Source organism: Aulostomus chinensis, chromosome 7 (assembly GCF_037954235.1).
Source record: "Aulostomus chinensis isolate RoL2024-O1b breed Wild chromosome 7, RoL_Achi_v1.0, whole genome shotgun sequence".
In the NCBI taxonomy this organism is placed as follows: Eukaryota; Metazoa; Chordata; class Actinopteri; order Syngnathiformes; family Aulostomidae; genus Aulostomus; species Aulostomus chinensis.
This window is the reverse complement of record NC_141326.1, coordinates 27,363,877-27,382,086: the sequence shown is the minus strand read 5'-3', so window position 1 is coordinate 27,382,086 and position 18,210 is coordinate 27,363,877. Positions and strand designations below refer to the sequence as shown.

Sequence of the window (18,210 nt, the reverse complement as noted above, 5' to 3'; positions counted from 1 at the left end):
CACCTCCTGTCTCTGTATGTGTGTTTGACTGTTGAACATGTCATAGAAGAAGAACCCTGTTTGTGCAGAGTCATGGTGAAGTTCTGAGCTTATCAGTGTTAGAGGTACCTACATCAGAATTTTCTGAAAAGCTGATTGTTTTATATGTACTCTTGGAGTTTTTTTGACAAAAGGGCTGCTGCTCTTTTAGACTGAATGCATCAATGAAAACAGCACAAAATAAAATTTGCAGACTGGCAGAAAAGATGACCCTCAAAAAAAAAAGTGGAGTCAAAACTGTCGTTATTTATTTTGCTGACAAGCTACCACAAGTAGTGTCTAATATTGTCTAGTGTGTTCTTCAGTCCAGAACAGCAGAGATGACCTAGTGCCAGTGTTGTAATGGGACAACCACTGAATTTTCACCTCTTGTCAGTGTAACTTCTGCGGTGTTTTGTCCCTCATCCTTAGATGTGTGTGTGTGTTTTTATGATCTGTGACTGTGCAAACATAATTCCCAACTTAATTTGAGAGGTGGTACAGCACACAACACAGAAATATTAATTTTTTAACTGCTGCCACCAGAAATGACCTTCTTGGAATTCTCTTGCCACTTCAGAGCACTCTCAAAATGAGGCACAGCTTGTCTTATTTTTCTGTAACAAAACCCTCTGCATGTGATACCCCAGTGACCACGACCACTGCCACAAAGGCCTACAAGATCGTGAGCTACTGGTCTAAGCAGTAAGACAAGACCCACCATTCCTCTGAAGGGTGGAGGGTTGTTATTGCTGGATTCAGGGGTGGTCTCCCTCCCCATGTGTCTATATGAATGTGTAGTTAGTAACTGGAGTGTGAGTGTGTGTGTGTGTGTGTGTAGGTGCTTAGGTAAAGAGATGTTTCTGTGTGTCTGCATCTGTCTTTGTATCTGTCTACAGTGTTTGTATAAAGCCAGGTTCAGAGATCGCCAGCTCTACTTTAAAAGCAGTTAAAGAGCAAAATAATCTTTCTTGTCTCAGGTTTCTCTCTCCACCTCGTCTTCCCTTTGCTGGACACATCAGATATTGGAGCATACACAAACATGGCTGACCCCAAATCCTCCCAGCTAATATCTATCCCCAACACACAGCTGCAATGCTTTTGATTCAGCTGCAGCTTTGATTTGAGACAAAACACGAGCCATTCAAAAAAGAGCTGGATGGTTAGCGGGTACAGAGAAATTTACAACCGTAAGGTCTATAGTGCAGTTCCCACGACCATAAATATGAGTCTATTAATAGCCCCAAACTGCACATGGTCGACTTCTGACCCCTCTAAATGAAATTTCTGCATGTGAGTTCTGTGCAACCTTAAAGTGATACTTCACCCAAAAAGTGTATTTTGCCTTTCATGTACTTCTAACCAGAGCTCACGAAGACTGTAACCCTTCTGGTTCAGCGCTACTGTGAATGAGTGAGTTGGTTCTACTGAGCTGCAAACTGACTTATTTTAGGCAGCTTTGCTGTTGTTAGTGGAAATGGGGCACCATTAGTGAATACATTAAATATGCATGGCTGGCTAATAACAATAAATTAAATACACTCGGCTGTCTCTTTCTACATCCTGGAGTTAAAATGAAGTGATGCAGAAATTGAAAAAAAAATGGCTGACTTGAAAAAATGTCTTTGTGAGCTCAAGACACTTATTTGCATGTACTGAAAGAAGAAGAAATATACTTTTTGGTTGTTAAATGGTTTTTAATCAAACAGCCTCAAGGCCTTTTCCAGTTGACACAACCTGTATCGTGTTATTAGTTGTTTTTAGCTGAATCTAGCTAATCTGTTTGGTCGAAATGCGATCTCCCAAACAGTTTTTCCCCAAATGCTGATCCTTCCCTTCTGTTTTTCCTTTTACTGGCCCTCCCTCCCATCCATGACGCATGGTTCCCTTGTTGTCCATCAATATCCCTGATCATCCCCTCTCCTTGGTCACTTCCTCCTTCATCATCTGTATCTCCTTCATCAGTGAGTTCTCCAGTGGAGCTGTTGATCAGTCAGACCCTCTGCTGGGTCCATGATGACCTGGACCAAGTCAACTTCTCCAGCTACCTGCTCAAAGTCTGTGGAAAGGAGGAAGTGCTGCAGAAGTGAGTGCACACTAAAAGAATAAGTGGCATCACCATGTATCAGCAAAACAGTAGTGTCCTTGGAGATGTTTTCAATGCTGACCTTGCACTTTGTATCAATGTGTGTGGTGTTTGTTTTTTGTTCCTGTTGCCAGTTTCTTTTTTGCTACTGATCTTTAACTTGGCTTCCCCTTAAAATCGTGTAGTCAGACGACTGGCAGCTTCTGGCTGGCTGCTTCTATATATTGCCATGGAAAGTTGCCTCTCCCTCTAATCTGGAATACATGGGAATGGTTCCTCCCATAGAGAGATTTAAAGGCCCAGTCCAAGCAAATACTCAGCGTTCATATTTAACCTGCCATTCAGCATTATGACTACTGAACAGATGATTACAAACGGAGAATGCCCATGAATAACTGCAAGAAATTATTTCTAATTCATCAATACTTGTGGTTGCCACGGAGATCATTTTAGATTTAGTGGTCTGCTACTTTGAGAGAAAAAGAGCCCGTAGACATGGACTGGCTTCCTAATGGTCCTATGGAGACTGTAATTTGTGGTGCTATTGAACTGTACTGGGTTATAGTTAGGGGTGCTCCTGATAGTTTGTCAACACTGATTCATTACAACGGGAAGGACAGAATATTTGGAACGCCGATGGTTTTGTGTGATGTATAATGAATGTTGATCGCGGTATTTATGGACGCCTTCAGCAATGACATCACTGCTCTACCTGTAATCATAGTACAGGACAGACATTTTTGTGAGATTTTCCAGTCATATCACCAAAACCACAGCCGCTTCAATAGTCTGTATCGAACTGCACTATGTCAAAGCTTTCATAATTCCGTATGAGAGTAGACTTTGCTGTATTTTAAAAAAAATAACTCATAGTGAGCATATGGTGTGATTTTAATATCCTTGCATTTCTGTTATCCTGCTGCAGTAAACACAGCCTTGGCAGCCATGAGTACGTCCAGAACTGCAGGAAGTGGGAGAACGAGATCACATTACAACTTCTCTCTCACTCCACCATGAGAAGGGACTTGGCACGCAGTGTAAGTTATTCCAACAGCTGATTTTAACTCAAACTGAGACTCATTTTTAACATCTGTCGCCAGCTTGGCACTGGAAGCACCCACCCACCATTAATCTTCCCTTGCTGATGTTACAGCTGTATGTGGTCCTGTGCTGTCTTGCTGTGATTTAGAATCTGAATAAATCTCGCTAGTTCAGCAGTTTATATGCTTGGCTGACAAACCTTTGCTTTCAATTTTTCCCAGGTTGAAGATGACAACTCTCCGATAGACTTAGAGAAGCACCTGGTCCAAGTGGAGAGGCCTTTTAAGGAGAATGTCACCAGGTATGAGGGCTCTTCTCTGGTGTGGAGAAGAGTTACTTCACAAAACTTAAAGCGTATTCCAAAACTTCTAAATCTTGATTCTGGATCATCTCCAGAGGCATTCAAAAAAATCTATGAAAGATATTTTGCTGTATTAAGATCAGCCATATGCGCAATGAATTTCTTCATGTCTTTCCTGCCATACTGTGCTGTGTGTGTGTGTGTGTTTTCTCATATTTTTAAATGGTTATGACTCTTGTAAAATAAGTTTCAAGCCCTTTGAGGGGTTTTTGTACTCCTTTGCATATTCCTCGGCGCCAAACTTTGTCAGTTGTGTTACTTTCATTTTACTAATATCTTTTACAGCCTAATTGTTTGATACCTTTAGTTAGTTTCTGTGCTCCTTCTTGATCTGATCTGCAATGGTTATTCATCAAATCATCTCTGTGTGTGTCTGTGCTCCTCCAGACAAGGCCTGGCCGACTATCTGGAAGGCTATCACAACCAAGTCAACGTCTGCCTACAAAATGAGGTACATGTGCATGTCTGGAAAGTAAAGAAAATGAATGGAACATTATTGTGATGATTTGCAGGTTTGGAAATCACACAAAGAAAATCCCTCTGGAAATTTGCCATAGCAGTATATACTGCTCGCTTGTGTGTATTAACGCTGACCCAGTGGGCTTTTGAATACTGCCAAGCTGATGACATTAACTACTAAGTGCATAACAGCTGATTATAATCCGGACTATCTTCACTCCAGTATGTAGAAGGTTGTGGCTTGTTAAGGCAGAGCAGCACGCAGGTGATGTATCTATTGAGATATACAATAGATTTCCTGAAGCTTTTCCTGTCCATTCAGATATTTCACACGCTCATGTTAGTAGACCTAGACATTCCTGCGAGGGAGGCTTTCTAGAAATCACACATCTGTTTTTAAGCCAAAGTGGGACCCCGTGAAATAATTGGAGACAGACACAAGTGATATCTGGAGGCTTAACTGATGACATCAAGATTACTTAGAGTGAGCCATGACCTGAATTTGGCTGCTTAGAAATAATGTGTAGATGAGATTGTGTTTGATGGATTGTTGATGGGAGTTTGCTCGCAGAGGCCCTCTGAAATGTTGTCCCTGAGCTAAAAAAAAAAATAGGCTTGACAGTCTGAAAACAAAAGTACAATCACGAGGATATCCCTTTCACAACAAACTGGTATAAAAAGGGATGCAACTAAATCACAAATGCCAACCTGATTTTATATCTCTCCATGCAGAGTACCCAGTATAAGACAGTGGACCGGGTGGTCCAGACAGTGAAGAACCTGTGCTGTGCACTGGATGAGGTGGAGACCCAGGCCGTCACAGAGGCGGTCAAAAGGCTGCGACACTCCGTCAATTTACCCAGAACGCGCTCACCCAAGGTGGGCTGACACATCCTCAAACGTTCATTCCTAGTATTGTTGACGTGCACAGGCGTCTTTATGAGACCAACATGTTTTACCTTGTAGATGGGGTCCACGTCATCTGGTCAGTCATCAAATGGTAAGAACTGCACACACAGTCAGACTCAACTTGCATTGATTTTAAGTGTGCATTCATTGTTGCCACTAATAATAACAATAATGGCAATATTTCCATATTAGGTCTTATCACTTATTGTTTAGAAATAAATTAGATTCTAAACTGATATCTAAATCCTGTACATAAGTGGTCTTTTCTTGCAAATTTGAAGATTTTAGGGACAACTGTGGTGCTGAAACCCTAAACCTGATCCCTGACAGGTCACACCAGTCCTGTGGAGGAGAGCATGGCCCTGCTGACACAGGCTGTTTATGACTTGGCTAAGCTCTACCTGCGCTCCTTCTGCTCCCCATCCACCTCCTTCAGCTTGCCCTCGTTGCCTCAGGCTGAAGACGGAGAAGCAGTTGAGGGAAGAAGCAGCAAAGAAGCTTCTGGAACCACAGACCACCTTCAGTTCACCCTCTTTGCCTTGCATGGCATCCCAGCCAACTGGGTCAGCAGGTAAACACAGAACCACGTCCATTAATTCTTTACAAATATCAAGGCTGATCCAAAAAAAAACAACAACAAAAAATCACAGTGTGCCATTAACTATACGTCAAATTACCGTAAATTCCGGACGATAGAGCGCACCGTTATATAAGCCGCAGATGCTTATTTTAGGGAAAAAAACCAACTTTGTACACGTATAAGCCGCGGTGCACGGCGGAAACACCTCGGCCGCCCGTTCTCGCGTGTTGACCCAGTCTTCCAGAGCGTTTTCAAGTCCGGGCCATCTGCTATTATGACCTCTGAAAGCTTTTGTAGTCTTTTTGCATTGGGTCAGTTCGTCATGTTGCCGCCTCCAGCCTCTCACCATCGATTTGTTTATGCCAAACTTACGTGCTGCAGCTCTATTTCCATCTGCCACCGCCAGATTGATTGCCTTTAACTTGAAAGCTGCATCATAAGCATTCCTTCTTCTGCTCTCCATCTTGAGGGTGAGTACAAATGACTGAAAATATCGTGTGATGCTCTTTTTACACTGCACCGCGGCACGGACTGAACGCTCCAAGTACAGTACTTAGAGAAATTACCACAACATTTGGCTAGGAATTTCCCTAAGTACGGTACTTGGAGCTGCCATCAGGAACAATAGGGAATTACTGCCCGCTGCCGCTGCCCGCCACACCCCAGGGTGAAGGTAAAATCCTCGTATAAGACGCACCGGAGTATAAGCCGCGGGGCATGAAGCGTCGAAAAAAAGTCGCGGCTTATCGTCCAGAATTTATGGTACCTGTATTTGTTGTGTTTCATACCACCACAGCAATACAGTGAGATAAAAAGATACTCGTCGTGTAATATTTGTTATTGATTTTGCTTCAGAACAAAAACTCAGTATGCAATAGAAACCTATTGTATGGACATATAATAAAATGTGACAGAAAATTTGATTTGATTCAGACCGCCTGGTCAACATCCAAGTGTTCATAACTAGAGAGAAAAATAAGCAACTTTATTTGCATTCAATAAATCTTGAAGTACCCCCCTCTTTCTCAGTATTGTAGGTACCACACATCTTAATCCAATAACACTTGTGCAAGAAAGGGGCAAAGATGCAGACAGAAGCCAGTGATGGAAGGCTGTTCAGAATAATTTCTGTGTATTGTATGTACATACAATATATGTAACAGCAGAGGACACTGAACGAGAAAGGGTTTTACTAAAGAACAAGCTTGAAAGATAAAAATTCAGTGGAAGGGTGGTAGAAAGCAGGAATACTTTTTTGACATGAGAAAATTACACATGCTGCTGCTGTCCCTGGCTGTCAGAGCAGATAGGCTTGTTTTATTCTGCTAAACAAACGGCTCCGGTGTTGCTCCCGGTGTCTTGTTTTTCCATGCCAGTGTCCAGTTTCACCCTGACTTTATCTCCTGTGTGCTTGGAACAGAGCTGAGCCAAATTTTCCACTCCGAGCTCTCTCACGCATCACTAACCAGGATCAGTGCATTTCTGGCAAAGTCTTTCACAGTAGAAGCATCTTGCACAGGTTTGGTAGTCCCGAAAATGTGGAAAAAGGGTTTTGAAGCTTTTCATTGTAGTTTTGGCTTCGTGTTGTCATTTGTTTCTCTCCGCTTGCTCTGTTTGCTCATTGCTGTTCCCTCACACAAAAACCTTTTTTTGTTCGTTGTCATATTTGATTTATTCTTTTTTAGTTTCAAACGTTGTTTTTTGCTCAAATCCAAGTGTTTGTTGATTACTGAGACTACGACTGGATAAAGACGTCATTGATTATCCGGGTCTATGTGCTTCAGAGTTTGTAACCTGGAGTTTGGGGCAGTTTTGCTGTAGTTCATTGCAGTTTCCCATCGGCTTCCAGCTAAATATACATGGCTGGCACTATCGAACTTGGGAGTCACCAAGCAGTAACGCAGTGGAAAAAAATGTCTTCAGTTGCTTAAGACACCTATATGTGAGTCCGTGAAGACAAAATATACTTTTCGTATCACTTTAATAGCTATTAACACCATGTGGTGAATATATCTATGTCAGATTAAAACAGAAGCTTTTGGGGGAACAATGTAAGGGAACTGGAGAGCTGGGAGAGGGCGGCAGTTTGGACTTGAAAAGTTGTCTGGAGAATTGCTGCAGTGTCGTCCTTCAGTAGCAATTTTCTGATTTGGCCGGTGAGACGTCAAGAAAAAAAGAGATACTTCTTAATAACAGGCTTATTTCCTCCAGCATTCTGCAGCTATTTTAAGCCAACGCCAAACATTACTGTAGTGTCATTCATTCCAGAGGCCCCTCCAAAAATATTTAGCTCTTCATATCCCAAGGCCAGGGAGACAGAGTGAGTACAGTTATTTCTCAGCCCAAAGGAGGAGTCAGGCATATCTGTTGTGGTGTTACTATAATGCTCCCCTATTGAGATCTGAGTGCCTGGCGCTGTTGTGGCTCGTGTGTCATCCATCTGGAGCCTCAGTAGATGCCACGACATTGCCAGCATATTGAGACACCATGGGCCGGGATGGGGCTGCCAGCACAGATGGCACGGGGCGATGAATCCAGTCTGTAGTAGTGAAAATGTGCAACTAATGTCCTGGTATTTTCACTCTCCACTCACATGTGTCCGTAATCTGTAACAGAGGGATTATTTTTGGAAATGTGGTTAACTGGTGAAACTAACATGATGCTGGATGAGACTACTTGTACATGTTTTATTGCCATCTGCTGTTATAAGTGTCTGTTTTCCACATCCACATAAATCATATTCCAGTATCCCCTGTTCTTGTTATTACTGGAGGTTATTTTTGCTTAATATATTAATGTTTTTTTTTAAATATTTTGCAGACTTGTCTCGTGTATAAAAGTCTCAGTACACATATAGTCCATACAATAGGCTAATGGATAGTTTTATCTGTAATACTATATCTTCTGAAAGCTCCTGCTCAGCCACCCACACAGGTATTCTCACTCAGATTAAACCTCAGGTCTGTGTAGGCGAGCGCAGGCTGGGTTTGGTAATTCCCTCACTTTTATTTACAGTTTTACCGCTCTTGTGTGCCTGATATCAATAATGACTGCAGGGCCCATTTGTGCATTATGGCTTGCCAGGAATCCTCAATAAAACTCAAGCCGTCATTGATGTAAACATTTCCACCTGTGCCTTTTCCTCTGTAAGGGAGTATATGCCCTGAAACTGCACAATTAGTAAAAAGAGTTTAGTGCCTTCATGTCATTCTCAGCATGGCTCTGAGAGAGGAGGAGGAGGAGGAGGAGGAGAAGAGAACTTGTAACAGCATGGTTGCGTTATGATTTGTGAGCAGGCGTTATCAATCTAGTGGTCCATAACCAGCAGATGAAACTGAAGGTGTACCAGACATTTTCAAGTGTGCATTTGTTAATTTTTTGGAGTGCGAGCAAGCTTTTCCCTGAGAGGGAAGTGTAATCTAAAATAGTCCTGCAGCTCCTGCCCCCACTCAGGTGTTCTCTTATGTATAAACCTCATCTCAGGCCTGTGTGGGCAGGTACAGAGAAGTCTAATAGGAATAACTGAAACAATTGTGTGGATGTTCAGGGTCTATTAATACTAGTGCGTAGGTGTCTGTATTATCAGGGAACTTACTCAGACCGGCGTGTCTTGTTACAGGAGATGCTGCCCCCTTCTGTAGTCACCTGTAGTAGAACTGCCCTTGAGCAAGGCACTCAGCCTCCTGTTCCTTCCAGTTGGAAGCATGATGAAATGCATATTTATGATGCTGAACATTTATGAAAGGGCAAGCACTTGTAATATCTTAACAGTGTCACCGGTGCTGTATGGGCAGAGTGTTTCCACTGGACGAGTAACATTCATGCATCTCTTGTAGACTTCCCAAATATGATGTGAAATGCATCATTTCGCAGGGATTGTGTTACTTTCAGAAGAGTTTATCCACTGTTTCACAGCCACAACAGTAATGACAGAGTAGGCTACGACAGAGTGTTTGTCAAAAGCATGGGTCAACAGTTGTTTTTAGTAACAGAAGATAGAGATAAAAGTGAGGCGCTCCAGCTTTAAACCACTGCACACACAAGCACAGGTTATACTTGTTTTGACATGCATTTGACATGCGCAAATGCATCCCACCATGGCACTCAAGGGTGTTATAATGCCACTAACCTTTTTATTTTGTGTTGCAACCTACTTGTATAACAAGCTACACTTCAACGTTACAAAAATCAGTTAGAAAATACCTAACTATGTTTTTTTCACAAATATATTCACTTGAGGAGTGTGGTGGTTCTCAATTAAAGATGTGTGTTGTGTTGTTGCAGTTATGAGAAGTACTTTTTGGTGTGTTCCCTTACCCACAACGGCAAGAACCTGTTTAAACCGGTCCAATCCAAGAGAGTGGGCACATACAAAAACTACTTCTACCACATCAAATGGGACGAGTTGTAAGTTATTCCGTCTTTACTCTGCTCCAGTCCATTTAATTGCAAATTCCTCTACTTTAAAATTTGTTTTATGTCCTTCCATGCTACCTCTCACTGCCAGGATCAACTTCCCCATAGCCGTAGCGGTGCTGCCACTGGAGTCCATGCTGACCCTGACCCTCTTTGGGGTGCTGAACCAGAACACCAGCGGCTCTCCAGATTCCAACAAACAGAGGAAAGGCCCAGAGCTGCTAGGCAAAGTGTCTATGCCACTCTTTGACTTCAGACGGTGAGGAGAGAGGAACAGCTGGTTGTGGCCAGGCAGTTTCTGTCTAACAAATGTCCCTATTGTTTCAAAGTATTCAAAATACATTGTGAAATGTGTGTACCATATTCCTCAGGTAGTTTAATGTAAAATGTCATTGCTTGACAATGTCAAGCAAGTTTCACACATCAGTAAGTTGGTCTAGATGATGCACTTGACTTGTTTGATACTTAATGCCATTTAAAGGCCCTCTTAAATAAGCAAATCAACAAAGGACTGAATAATTCTAGTTGCCTGTGGTACGTACAGCTATAGACATTCATGCCTGCCTCCTCGATGCAGTTTAAGGAATTCTGGTCCTAAGACTGGAACAGTGGGTACAAATGTTAAGAAAAATTCTTGATATTTACCGTTGACTGTGTTCGACAGAGTGCTTGCCAGGGGCACGAGGCTGCTGTGTCTGTGGACGTCTGCCCAGGGAGCTGCTGCTGCATGTACAGGCAACCGCAAGAGGATGCCAGCGGAAAGAATCATACTGCAGGTAGGCGGTGGTGGCGAGCAGGATCTGTAGCTGGGGCTTTAGTGTTTAGCCAAGTGGCTTTAGCACTGCCAGTGTAGATGGTATCAGTTGAACCTGTGTGTGTAAACACAGAGTAGCAGTTCTTGTGATCTTCAAAACTGAAGTAGGAGCAGTGAAAAGTACTGTAAGTAGATGGTGATAATTGTCATACTTGTGATAGAATTTATTGTCAGAAATAATCCTGCTTATTTGATAACTATTTCTTGTCAGACTTTCTATAATATTGACTGTTGCCATCTATCCTACCTCGCATCTTCAAAATTAAAATAAAACACAATGTTTGTGGAGAAAAATGTGTGGAATTAGGACTCTGTAGAGTGCATACAACTGTCAAGGCTATTGCTGAGAATTGCGGCTGTTTTTAATCTGTTTAACCAGATAGGCCCCAAAAATGAACGTCATAATAATTTGCCTCGTAGTTTCTGCGTAATCTTCAAGTCGAGAGACCTGAGTGAAAGCCTTCTTGCTTGATGTAATCATCATGTGCACTTCAGAGAAATAAACTAATCAGATTTTGATGTCTGCATTACTTTCAGGTGGATTTTCCCATCTCAGCAGTGGATGTTTTGTATGTGGGACCCCAGGAGGATCCCAGTCCACAGCCCAGCACACTGGAGGACCTGGACCCAGACCTCCGGCGTAAATTGGAGAAGATCTGCAGTCGTGCCTCCAATTTTGGGTAGAATAATTTCTCTTATGTTTCCTGAAGTACAGTGCTTTGATGCCAAGTTTGGATTTGAGAGTAGACATCATCAACATTTTAGATGTTTCAAGTGTTCTCTTCAGTGTTAAGTGTGTGAGGGAGATTTGATTCACAGCAGCAAGTTCAAAAATAAATGCTAACATCAGGTAACACCGCCAGAGAGCCGAACTTCATGTTGCTCGGCTTAATGTGCAAAACAGATGGTGTGAGCAAAATGTGCTTCTTGCACAAGAGGACAGAAGCAACTGCTGGAATATATAGTGACACATCAGGTTATATTTAAAGCGTTGTAATGGGTTGTGTTTTATATTTGATTTAAGTCATCAAAAGCCCATTCTTATTTGAGAAGATTCTAGCTCTTCCTCACAAGAAATACACATTGAAACCCCCTGTTAGACCAAAACAGTTTATGTTTTCTTTGTTTCATAGTCCACCTCCTGGCATTTTGACTTTTTGTAAATTTAGATTCACCGGTATAATGTAAGATTTAAAATCATGCATTAAGCTGGTATTTTGAGTTGGTTTTATCTCTTATAGCAGACAGCTCCTTGGCTTTATGACAATCCAATATCTGTTGGATTTGCAAGATTTAAAAAGAGATTAAAAGATGCCCCTGACTTGGACAGCCCCAGTTCCCTGTGGACGTCTATATGTCGCCTCCTCTAGTGTGTCGCTTCTCCTCCAGCTGCTCCAGGCCCAGCTAAATGTTGTCTTTCGCCCACTGCCAGCCAAATCCCCTCCACGCTGCCAACATCCATGTGACTCAACCGGCACTTTAGCACAGAGCGTTTTCTTTCTGGGCTCTCACCACCCGCTTTCTGTCCTGCCCATTCACTTCTCCAGCCTCTGTGGGGCTGCAGCCGCACTAATGTGTTTTGCGTTGTTTGGCACTCCATTGATCCCTGAAGAGACATTTTTAATTAGTTCAGGGAGGTCAGGGTCGGTTACGGACTAAAACTCTGGTGTTGCTGATGATTCAGTGTCTCACTGCCTTAGCGGGTTACATCAGTTCTCGTCGTGATAAATTGGTGAGCAGGGACCACTCGTTCATCTCGCTACTGGCAGGTTTCACAGCGTGATCTCACTCCTCTCACACTGACTGACACTGATGTGTTTTTGACGTGAATACTGCATCTTTGCCTTCCTTGAGTGGTTTGCTCAGTCACAAATCTCATGTGACTCTTTTAGGCAAGACCCATAATACCGTTGTAATCTTGTTCCTTTATTTGTCCTGGGAAGGTCAGTTACAAATTTGTTTTCACAGGATTAGAGGAAAGCAATACTTAACGCTGACCACTGAGGATTTCTACTGCAGAAAGTTGAGTCTTTACAGTGGGGTTTAAATTTTTGGGTCAAATTCAAATTGAGTGTAGATGTTCAGGATCTGTCACTCGCTGATGTTTTGTCCATATTTCCTCAGATGTTTGGAGAAAATTGGCACAAGTGAACTTATTCCCAATTTGTCAAATTATTGTGCAATGTATTTACCATATTGACTTTGTATGCCTGCTTCTATTCAGGTGATCTTTCTTTTTAATTTCTTAGTCTGTTTCATACCAAGTGAAATTTCCACTTTGCTTTGCTAGCTCTCCTTCCTTTGAAACCTGGGAGTGGTTTTGTTCATTTTACATAAATCTAGTTTCAACACAAAATTCCAACTGAAATCTACATCATTTTGGTTATTTTGAATGTTGAATACATCATCTTAATTTGAGGCAGTGCTGGCCTTAAGATTAGAGATGCTAGCTTTTGACTGGCGGGGTGAATCTGGGTGGGAGAAGTGAAGAAACAAGGCCTCAGCCCTGACTGCTCCAGTGGTAGCAGATCAGACTGTGTTGGTGCTGAGCGGCTTCCAGGTGTGAGTGTGTTACTGTGTGAACCTGATCAGGGAGTTCATGTAAAAGAGAACACTGCTCTCAGAGAGATCCTTCCCCTGAATAAATAAATCATTCCACCTCTCTTCTGTGTGTTCCGTTCATCTCCAGGCTGAAGCGGGCAGATCACCAGCTCCTATGGGACCATCGGTTCCACTGTCAGAGGGACCATGCCAGCAGCCTCCCCAAGGTGCTGGCCAGTGCACCAAGCTGGGACTGGGCCAGCATGGCTCAAATCCACTCCCTGCTCCATAACTGGCCCACACTGCCTCCCGTTACTGCACTGGAACTGCTTGACTCAAAGTATGCATTGGACACACGAGTCCTCTACAGCTAGCCAGATCACTTTGATCTCCTTTCAAGGATGTTCAGTCCACCCCACCCCCCTTGTTATGCATTATGTGTACGAGTTTTTTCTTCAAAAAAATAAATGTAATCTATTTCTCTGCATTGCTGTTTATATAAAACATGAAGTTTATTTGTCCTCCAAACAATTGTGAATAAAAAAACAACAACTGGCCAGTTCTCCAAAATCTTGGTAGAAGTTTTACTTAAATTTGTTCCAAAAATGTCAGACTGGTAGCACATTTTCAAACCACAGGATTGTTGACACATTTGTTCACCCAAGGTTTTGTGTGTCTGTAGGTTTGCAGATACAGAGGTGAGAAGCGTGGCAGTTAGTTGGATTGAGAAGAGCAGTGATGACGAGCTGGCTGACTACCTCCCACAGCTAGTTCAGGTACAGTCACTGATGCACACATAAATACATAGCGTATATGCAAATTGAATAACTCACACGACACACACCATCATATGTTTATCCAACCAATTCTCTTCTAACATCACCCTTTCTCTTTAATGGACTCTCTCATTCACACTCACACTGTCTCATATTTTCAGTCACTTTTCTATTTTGTCTCTTTCCAGGCTTTAAAGTTTGAGTGTCACCTGAAGAGTGCCCTCGTCATGTTCCTGCTCTCCAGAGCTCAAGGCAACATCAACATCGCGCACTACCTTTACTGGTGAGTCCATGGCAGCGCTCGAGTTCCAACCAGCTGTGAAGACTCTCTGCAAACCATCATCTGATCTGATAGGTGCTGACACCAATAAGCAGGCTTCCAGAACATCAGAAAAATTACGTTGCTGAGCAAATAATGAGCATGTGGTGCAGTGTTTATTTTTCATACCAGCTAATAAACAGGTATGGTATTTTACACACAAGAAAGTTTGCTAATCCACAAAATCAACAGATGTGCTTTCATTGATGTTCATGGCAGTGTGTGTGTGTGTGTGTGTGTGAATGGTGAGATGTTTGTTCATGGACGATCTGTTTCCCATTAAGACGGCCCTTTTAGTTTCTCATTTAGTTGTAATTCTAATCTAAAGCTCTCTTAGAAAACACAGTAATACAACTGTCCGTGGAGGCCAGCTGCCTGCAACACACTCAGGTTTACTATTGAATTGGACATCAGCATTGCCACCTTACAGAGAGAATTATTTCACATGTATTGTTTTGTTTATAGTAGTTGAATCAAACCAGCTTAAGGGAAAGCTTTTGTGTATGGAAGCATCTGCTGACTGTCAGCTGATGAGTGTGACATCTGCAGGCTACTGAAGGACGCTGTACAGGACCCGGCTTTGGGACGGCGGTATGAGAAGGTGCTGGGTGCCCTGCTGTGTCTGTGTGGAGCCAAGCTGAGGGTGGAGCTGGAGAAGCAGACTCAATTGGTCACGCTGCTCGGAGCCGTGGCCGAAAGAGTTAGACAGGCTGGAGGGTCCACGCGACAGGTTAGTGTGCTGATGTTCTACTTTCACACGACTCATGCTGCTTTCTACATCTCTCAGTTTATTTCAGCTGTTTTAAGCTTGGCGTTGAGTGTCTTGTATTCATGTTGCAATATCTGAGAAGAATTGTTTTTCTAGTTATATGGATGGTTGTATGCTCGTGTGTGTTTGTGTGTTCAGGTGGCTCTCCAGGAGGGCCTTGAAAATGTTCAGAACTTCTTCCAGAGGAACAGCTGCCGCCTGCCCCTCTGCCCCAGTCTGGTGGCTAAGGAGCTAAACATCAAGGTAATACTCCTGGATACATGTGCCAATCCTCAATAATGACAAGTTATGTTCCACATGAACACAAGCCCTCAAGGTCCATAATCAGCTCTCCTGTGCTCTTTGAAATGTATTTGGGTCAGTGACCACACAGGATGTACCTCGTCTTTTATTCATGACAGTTAAGTAAAATAAAACTCAAAAGAACTGTTGGTCAGGAAACAGTAAAACATATACAGCATCTTTTAAGTTGAACCTCTTAAGTTCAAACATAGGGTAAACAAACTTCAGATTCAAAATACGTGTGTGCGTAGAACTTGAAATAACAAATATTTAACAGCCATAATGGGATACTTGGGATGTTACGTTCCTTACATCTGCACGTGAACATTAGGGAGGGAACTCTACTTCGACTGGCACAAAAGGGTCACCATGAAGCCTCCAGTCACACGTGAATAACCTGGTTATCTCTGTGGTTAAGCACTTTGCCATTTGTCTCAAACATGTGGTCGTGTACATCACAAGACAGAAATTTGATTGCCTAACACTTCTCTAAAATACAAATTTGTTTGATGTTTTTGGAGAAGCGTAACGACACCATATGGTGTAGTATATGATGGGTGAGACTGCATCTAGCTTTTAAAATATGAGAACAAATATGACTAATGATGCAAACAAAGCAGTGAAGACCAGGCTCTTCTCGCTCCTGTCATAAAGCCAGGTCCCCAAGAGAGGATAAAAACCTGATGCAATGGTTAAGAAAAAAATAGAAATATAATATAAGAGAAATAAGAATATGCTGTGTGCTTGTGTGGATAGGCCTGCTCCTTCTTCAACTCCAACGCTGTTCCTCTCAAGCTGGCCCTGGTCAATGCCGACCCCCTGGGAGAGGAGATCAATGTTATGTTCAAGGTACATTACGCTCATGTCCAACAGTACCTGTCTATGGGTTCTTGTGTCTATCACCTGTATTACTTTCCAGTGTGAAGCTGTCATCAGGTTCATTTTCTGTCTCCTGATTGAACGCTGCGCCCTCTGGTGGCCAGAGTGAAACCAAACCACTGAGAGTAATTGTGTTCATCATGTCAGGTGGGAGAGGACCTGAGACAGGACATGCTGGCTCTGCAGATGATCCGTGTCATGGACCGCATCTGGCTTCAAGAGGGGCTGGACCTTCGCATTGTAAACTTCAAATGCATCTCCACCGGCAAAGACAAAGGTAACAAACACCTTCAGGTACACCAGCAGTCTACATTTGTGTGCTCCATCTCTGATGGTGTCATGGTTTTCCCACTCCAACATGGGGTAATGTGACTAATTCTGATCATCCTTGAGGAAACAACACTACTAAAATGTGACGTACAGACGTGGCTGTAGCTCAGTTGTGATGTGTTCCAGGCATGGTGGAGCTGGTGCCATTCTCTGACACCTTGAGGAAGATCCAGGTGGAGTACGGTGTTACCGGGTCTTTTAAGGACAAACCGCTGGCTGAGTGGCTCCGCAAGTACAACCCTGCTGAAGATGAATATGATAAGGTCGATATTACATCTACTAAAAGTCTGTGCTGCTTCTGTATGTCCTGTAATGCAGTGTGATGCAGGGAAAGTGGTGGGAAAAAATTTCAAGATGAGACCAGACAATCTAATCCTTTATTAATCCCTCAATTGGAAATTTTACAGCTTTACAGCAGCAAATGTGGTAGCAATAAAGGGTTTAGTTCACATTACTGCGCATGTGAAATATTGATTTTGTGCATGAGGAAATTTTTATGAGTTCTGCTGAGGGCAATTTTAAAATCTGATGGCAGCAGCAGCAAGGAAGGTACACACACACACACACACACACACACACACACACAAGTTACGCAATCTTGAAGTTTATAGTTGCTATAGAACTGTTTGACCTTTGACTCTAACAAATGTGAGGCTTTGACTGCCTACTTAGAACCCTTGACCCTATAAATCCCCTGCACAAGGGTTGACCTTTATGCTAATTAGAAAGTAGAAATAAAGGTGGTACCAGTTTCATGCTCTGATCTGGAAGACCTCTAGTCTCTGGTTATGAGCTTCACTGACTTGTGAAGTATCTTGTCCAGCTGTCAGCCAGTACATCATGTCACTACTTGGCTAAATTGCCAGTGAAACTGACAGTTTTTTTAAACTGAATATTCACTCTCACGCTTCCTCTTTTCTGTTACTATTCTTCCTCTTTCCAGGCATCAGAGAACTTCATCTACTCATGTGCTGGATGCTGTGTGGCAACCTACGTGCTGGGTATCTGCGATCGTCATAACGACAACATTATGCTGCGCTCCACCGGTCACATGTTTCACATCGACTTCGGCAAGTTCCTGGGTCATGCTCAGATGTTTGGCAGCTTCAAAAGGTGAAAATCAAACATGGTTGCTGGTGTGTGTGTGTGTGTGTGTGTGTGTGTGTGTGTGTGTGTGTGTGTGTGTGTGTGTGTGTGAGAGAGAGTCTATTCACTAGGTGTGGTGCATTACCGTGGTTCTAAAGCCTTTCTACTCGGTGAATAGTTTTAATGGGGAAGGAAGTGCATCTACTTTCCTGATCCAAATTTTCTCGACTGGGAACCTTTGACTTAGAGAGCTCATTTGCTAAGCCTTCCCAGACGCTGAATACAAACCTTTGTCTGCTCAGGGACCGAGCTCCGTTCGTTCTGACCTCTGACATGGCGTATGTCATCAATGGAGGTGAGCGTCCCACCAGTCGGTTCCAGCTGTTCGTAGACTTGTGTTGCCAAGCCTATAACCTGATCCGCAAGCACTCCGGGCTTTTCCTCAACTTGCTGTCACTGGTGAGCAAGACAAACAACTGTGCATGCATGCATAGTGTACGAATTTCAAACATATTGGCTAGTTACAACCTTACAACCCACTCAA

General features: G+C 42.9%; 1 protein-coding gene across 1 annotated transcript in view; it reads left to right on the top strand.

Moving 5' to 3' along the window:
• Positions 1–18,210, top strand: part of pik3c2a (phosphatidylinositol-4-phosphate 3-kinase, catalytic subunit type 2 alpha) — a 46,824-nt gene that overhangs the window by 23,120 nt on the left and 5,494 nt on the right. Inside the window, exons 5-25 of the mRNA XM_086209644.1 lie at positions 1,984–2,104; positions 3,030–3,141; positions 3,367–3,446; positions 3,894–3,957; positions 4,698–4,844; positions 4,932–4,965; positions 5,205–5,445; positions 9,739–9,861; positions 9,962–10,129; positions 10,535–10,646; positions 11,222–11,364; positions 13,374–13,565; positions 13,908–14,001; positions 14,190–14,284; positions 14,870–15,050; positions 15,228–15,332; positions 16,128–16,220; positions 16,398–16,527; positions 16,707–16,843; positions 17,524–17,693; positions 17,969–18,125. Coding sequence (XP_086065770.1) covers positions 1,984–2,104; positions 3,030–3,141; positions 3,367–3,446; positions 3,894–3,957; positions 4,698–4,844; positions 4,932–4,965; positions 5,205–5,445; positions 9,739–9,861; positions 9,962–10,129; positions 10,535–10,646; positions 11,222–11,364; positions 13,374–13,565; positions 13,908–14,001; positions 14,190–14,284; positions 14,870–15,050; positions 15,228–15,332; positions 16,128–16,220; positions 16,398–16,527; positions 16,707–16,843; positions 17,524–17,693; positions 17,969–18,125 — 2,699 coding nt within the window. The remainder of the gene's footprint in view (positions 1–1,983; positions 2,105–3,029; positions 3,142–3,366; positions 3,447–3,893; positions 3,958–4,697; positions 4,845–4,931; positions 4,966–5,204; positions 5,446–9,738; positions 9,862–9,961; positions 10,130–10,534; positions 10,647–11,221; positions 11,365–13,373; positions 13,566–13,907; positions 14,002–14,189; positions 14,285–14,869; positions 15,051–15,227; positions 15,333–16,127; positions 16,221–16,397; positions 16,528–16,706; positions 16,844–17,523; positions 17,694–17,968; positions 18,126–18,210) is intronic.